General features: G+C 43.3%; 1 protein-coding gene across 1 annotated transcript; it reads right to left on the reverse strand.

Moving 5' to 3' along the window:
- Positions 1–3568: 3568 nt before the first annotated feature.
- On the reverse strand, positions 3569–3756 carry LOC118666498 (40S ribosomal protein S29-like). The gene has a single exon (XM_036328940.1). The coding sequence runs from the start codon at positions 3737–3739 to the stop codon at positions 3569–3571; it is 171 nt and encodes a 56-aa protein (XP_036184833.1). The 5' UTR covers positions 3740–3756.
- Between the last annotated feature and the right edge of the window lie 2244 nt (positions 3757–6000).

A 6000-nucleotide genomic window follows, 5' to 3' on the forward strand; every position in this document is an offset into this window, starting at 1 on the left:
CCTGCACCATGAAAACCAAACTTGTGAGACAGATACTGGTGAAAAAGGTTTATTCAAGTACTGGTCACCTGAGAAGATGGGGGACTCTTTTTTCTAAAAATTATTCTTTATTGTTGAAAGTATTACATATGTCAAGATGGGGGACTCTTGTTACAAAGCCCATCTCAGCATCTCAGTGCAGGCAGGGGTTTTATAGGGAGGGAGAGGGAAAGCAGAACAAAGAGATCAGTGGCAGTGTCCTTGCTGGTCCCAATATGGATCTGTAGTGTCAGCATATGGAACTGGTCAGTGCTAGCCAATTCCTGCCGTTGGGGGAGCTGGGTCAACCGAAGTCACAGTCATGGCCCTGTCTTGTACAAGCAGGAACTGGAACTGCTGATGCCTGCAATATGCTTATAAGGAAACTGCAGTGTGTGAGTTCCTTTTATCAGCTTGTTAGTACACTTTATTCTAATTCCGTTTCATGGTTAGTTGGAGTAGAATAAAGTTTTTATTCTCTGTTACAGAATGATCAAGATGAAAATAATAATAGCTAATGTTTACTGAGCACTTACAAGACACCAGGCACTATTCTAAGTACTTTGCATCCTTTACAAATCTCTGAGGTAAATACTATTACCTATTTTACTAGTAAATTCCATGAGAACAGAGACCACTCCAGTATTTTCTCTTTTTTTCTAATTTTTCAAAATTTATTTATTCATTTTTGATAGAGATAGAGATGGATAGATAGACAGATAGAGAGATGCATTCATTGGTTGATTTTTGTATGTGCCCTGACCAGAAATCGAACCCACAACCTTGGCATATGGGTCAGCACTCTAATCAACTGAGCTACCTGGCCAGGGCCATTTCAGCTTTTTCTTCCCTGTGCATTCCCTGGATTTAGCAAATAATTGGTGAATAAGATAAATTTTATTGTTGCCAGCTTTCTCAGCGAAAGGAGCAACATGGATTTCAGGGCCAGAGTGCGGGGGTCAGGTGGCCTGTGGCTTCGCGTCCTTGGGGGTCAGCCAAGCCCGCGAGCCCTGAAAGGAGCCAAGAGAGGCTGCAGCTTAAATCTCCGCGCCGAGCCCTGGCCGGTTTTGCTCAATGGATAGAGCGTTGGCTTGCGGACTGAAAGGTCCTGGGTTCAACTCCGGCCAAGGGCACATCCCTAGTAGGAGGCATGTTGGAGGCAGCCGATCCTGCCCAGACCCAGAAAACAAAAAGCGGAGATTTTTGAGGAGTCGAACTCCTTCCTGGCAGGAGCCTCAACACTAGGAAGCTGAAGCCGGACCACCGGGCGGGGTCGCTCTAGTCCACGTGGGGCAAGCACGTCCCGCAGCTGACGCTCTAGCCGCCAGAGGAGGCGCCGCCGGAAGTCTCGACTGCTCCCGGGGGCGTGCGGCCCGCAGGCTCGCCCCGCCCCCTCCTCACCTGCGGCTCCAGCCCTGCTGCTCTCCGTCTCCTGCTCCTTCTGCCTCCCGCTCCTTCTGCCCCGGACAAGTTAGATTCACCCCAGGGAGAAGGAGCCTGGTCCCTCCTGCGCCCCGAAAGGTTAGTTCCGGCAGCCGGGAGGCCGCGGCTGCGTGCGGGGCGGGCCGCTTGAAGGGCGCCCGGCCCCTCGAGGGTCATCCGCCGCTGGTCGCTCGCTCCCTCCGCTGCGCCGGGCGCCGGAGGCAGGGTTCCGCCCTGGGGATGCGGCTAGGGGGCCTCCCCCCCCTCCGCCCCCCGCGAGTTGTGAAGCGCCTGTAGCTGATCTAGTTGTGCGGTCCCAGGAGCACATTGTGAAGAGTTGGGGGAGTTGGGTCCCCCGAGAGGTGTAACCGGGCACTCGGTGGTGGTCCTGAGTTGCACGGGGAGAAGGTCCCTGCCAAGATAGTTGTAGAGTTTTCTGGCCAATGGTCACAACACCTTTTGCCCGACCACACGTGAGCGCCATCCAGGGGCTGACTGTCGGTATGATTTCAGTGTAGGGCGCGGTGCACGTGCATGTATGTGTATGTGTGTCAGTCTTCGTGCATGTGCGTGTGCGCGCGCGCGCCCGGTCTGCTGAGTGTAATTTTTAAAATCTATTAAAAATCTGCCCTGGCTGGTTTGGCTCAATGGGTAGAGCGTCAGCCTGCAGACTGAAGGGTCCCAGGTTTGATTCTGGTCAAGGGCACATGCCTGGGTTTCGGCTTGATCCCCAGTAGAGGGCATGCAAGAGGCAGCCAATCAATGATTCTCTCTCATCATTGATGTTTCTATCTCTCCCTCTCCCTTCCTCTCTAAAATCAATAAAATATGTTTTTTAAAAAATCTTATATTTTGATATTTGCTTGTCTGTCTTCCCCATCTCCTCCCGATTCTCACCTGAGGGGCATTGCTCTACTTCAAGGTGTTCTCTTTGGGTAGAAGTAGCAACGCTCTATTTAAACCGCGCATCTGACTAGCAGCCCGTGTTCCTCTGCGCAGAATTTGGCTGGCACTCCCATTGACTCGGGTGAATGAAAAGCCCTTAGCCTGGCTGAACACCCTTCAAGGTCTCGGTTCTGCTGAACTTCTCAGTCTCATCCTTCAAGGAAAACATCCCTAAACGGACACACTACTCCCCCCATGTCAACCTGCAGTAATCTCATCACTTTGGATATGACAGAGTTGTATCATGGTTTAGCCATGTTTGAAATTTACCCTTTCATTTAGTCAGAATTTGTTGAATGCCTAACATTGCCAAACACTGTTTTAGGAGCTGAGGATATAATGGGGGGGGGGGGGGGGGCCGGGAATACAGTCTACAGTTCTTTAAAAAAAAACCAAAACAAAACAGCAACAAACAGCTTAATTGTGATATAGTTCGCATACCATAGAATTAACCCATTTAAAATGTACATTGATTTTTTTTTTTAAGATACATTCACAAAGTGGTAAAGCCATCAACACCGTTAACCTAAAAATAAAGACCTTTCGAAGTGAGAGGCAAGCAGCATTTATTTGTGACCAAAGCATTCAGGTAGAAGCCCAGGGTTATTTATGAGAAGGGGAAGGGGAACAATTACATCAATAGAAAGAAGGCATTTCTGTTGGTGCAGATTACTTAACATAGCAATGCTAATGCTAAACAGTATTTTAAATTTTCAATTCAGATGTCATCAGCCCAGTAGTCATACTATCTGCTTTCTTGTTATCTTTGCAGACAGTTCCTTTGGGACACAATGTTGCTTTCCGCCCCATCTAAAGATTCTTTTGCTCTGTTTTAATATTCCAAGATTTGAGGCTTAAGACATACAAGGCAGTTCCTCTGGGATAGCAACTGCTTTTACACCATGATCAAGTTTAAAACATTTTCTTAACCCCGAAAGAAACCCTGAATCCATGGGCAGTCTCTTCTGACTTTCTCCCCAAACCCCTGCACTCCTGGCCCTAAGTACTAATCTACTGTCTGTATATTGCCTACTCTGGGTAATTTATATAAATGAAATCATACAGCGTGTGGTCTCTTTTTAAAATATATATTTGAAGGTTTTTTAAAAATCATTTTATGTACAAAGAGATAGCATTCTGTCATAAGGTGGATGTCTTGAACAACCCATTCATGGAAGTTCACTTAGTCCAACTTAGTGAAACCTATGTCCTTCGGGTACTGATGGAAACACTGGCGACACATGTTGGGGCTGTACGTCCGGATTAGACCATGGCGGTTTGAACAGATGTGGCAAGAACGAGCATCCTGGCCGAATTTCCTTGGATGGCTCCAGTAGAGTTGCTGGCGACCCATCTTGCTCACTCTGTAGCAACGAGGCAAAAGGAAAGAGCTAGCGCACGCATGGCTTCTTAATATTTTTATGTTTAGTCTTTTTTGATTGTCTTTCACTTCACATTTATGTCATCCATGTTGTAGCAGGTATCATTACTTAATTCCTTTATATTGCTGGATTATATTTCATTTTATGGATATACCACCGTTTACCCATCGGTCAGTTCATGGACATCAGGATTGTTTTGGCTAATATGAATAACGCTGCTGTGAACGTTTATGTATAAGTTTTAATGCAAGCATCATGTCTTCATTTCTCTTGGGTATATACCTAGGAGTAGAATTGCCGGGTCTTAACATCTGAAGGAATTGCCAGACTGTTTTCTAGAGCCGCTGCACCATTTATATTCCCATCAGCAGTGTATGCTGGTTCTGATTTCTCCACATCCTTGTCAGCACTTGTCAGTAGTTGTCTTTTTTATTCTAGCCATCCTCCTGGGGGTGAGCTGTGTCTGGTGGTTTTGATGTGCATTTCTCTGGTAGCCAGTGATGTTGAACATCTTTTCATGTGCTTATTGTCCATTTGTATATCTTTGGACAAATGTCTGTTTATATCCTTCGTTCAGTTTTAATCAGGTTATTATTCTTTTCATCATTGAATTGTAAGAATTCTTTATATATTCTAGAGTGTTTTTTTAAATTATATTTTTATTGATTTCAGAGAAGAAGGGAGAGGGAGAGAGAGATAGAAACATCAATGTTGAAAAAGAATCATTGGTTGGCTGCCTCCTGCATGCCACCCACAGGGGATCCAGCCCACAACCCTGGCATGTGCCCTGACTGGAATCAAACCTGTGACCTCCTGGTTCATAAGTCAATGCGTAACCACTGAGCCACATTGGCTGGGCATATATATTCTAGATGTAAGTCCCTTATCAGATATATGAAAGCCTTGTAGATTATGCTATAGTTCCTTTAAATGAAAAGCATGTGAGGTTAATATTTACTCTCTCTGAAGACCATGGTTAAGGTCTGTGGGGGCAATTCAGTGAGTAAGTTGAACAATAACTGCTGTGTGTAGAAGACCAGGCCCAGGAAAAAGCCATAAAGAATATGTGTACAGCATTATGAGATTTGAAAATGAAGCCGGAAGAAATAGTTTATATAATTTGTTTATTCCCTATTGAATTTTGTGTTTTCCTTACTGATTTGTAAGAGTTTTGTATAGAGATGTTCACCTATTTTGACTTAGATATGTGGCAAATATTTTCAGTCTATTTGCCTATTAAATTTTGTTTTTTATCTTTTACTATACTGATGTCTTACATTTTTTTTGTGTAGTCAGTGTTTTCCTTTTGTAGGCTTTTGTGGGTGTAGTTTGGGATACTGCTTTAAATTATATGCGTTATAGAAACTAACATAGTAGTTCCCTGGTTAGTGTGACATATGCATTCCTAGTACATATTTAACTTAGAATGTTTATTATTATAGACATTGCCTCCTTACCTACCTGCCTTGAAAAATATGCTATAATCTGCTTCAGTTTTGTTGGTTCATTTAATTTTCTATTTCAAACAGACTTGTAGAAGTTACTCCTTTATTCTTTTATTCATGTTTAATATACTGTATTAAATTTGTGAGAGCTGTACTGGACAGTTGTCATCAAGTAGTGGTACTTATTTTATGTTAATAGAAGTTTATTTGAGGATTTAAAAAATATATTTTTATTTATTTTTAAAGAGAGAAGAAGGGAGAGGGATAGAAACATCGATGAGAGAGGAACATCATCGATTGGCTGCCTTCTGCACTGTCTCTACTGGGGATTGAGCCTGTAACCAAGGTAAGTGACCTTGACCAGAATTGAACCTGGGACCCTTTAGTCCGCAGGCCAATGCTCTATCCACTGAGCCAAACCGGCAATGGCTCTTTGAGGATTTAACATGTACAGAGCTTGGATGTAACTATATTGGTTCTATATTGATAGGGACATGCTGGGAATACAGTTTTATAAAATCTGATTAACATTTTTATATTTGTTTTTCTCATTTCGTAGGTTTAACTCAAATATTTTTATATTTTTTTATTTCGTAGTGGTAATTCAAATATTTTTAAGGTCGCTGAATATTTTGAGAAACTGAGGAAAGTTATATTACCATAGCTCTCTAGTTGCATATCTTTATTTTACATACAATTTCTAGTTCTCCCTATGGCCTGATTTGTCAGGAGGATTTTGTGTTTCTTGCTTCACTGCTTAAGTTGTGGTAAAATATACATAACACAAA

The sequence above is a fragment of the Myotis myotis genome, unplaced genomic scaffold, assembly GCF_014108235.1.
Source record: "Myotis myotis isolate mMyoMyo1 unplaced genomic scaffold, mMyoMyo1.p scaffold_m19_p_11, whole genome shotgun sequence".
In the NCBI taxonomy this organism is placed as follows: Eukaryota; Metazoa; Chordata; class Mammalia; order Chiroptera; family Vespertilionidae; genus Myotis; species Myotis myotis.

Excerpts from the sequence above, each read along its gene's own strand:
- LOC118666498 (XM_036328940.1), bottom strand. The coding sequence starts at position 3,739 with ATGGGTCGCCAGCAACTCTACTGGAGCCATCCAAGGAAATTCGGCCAG.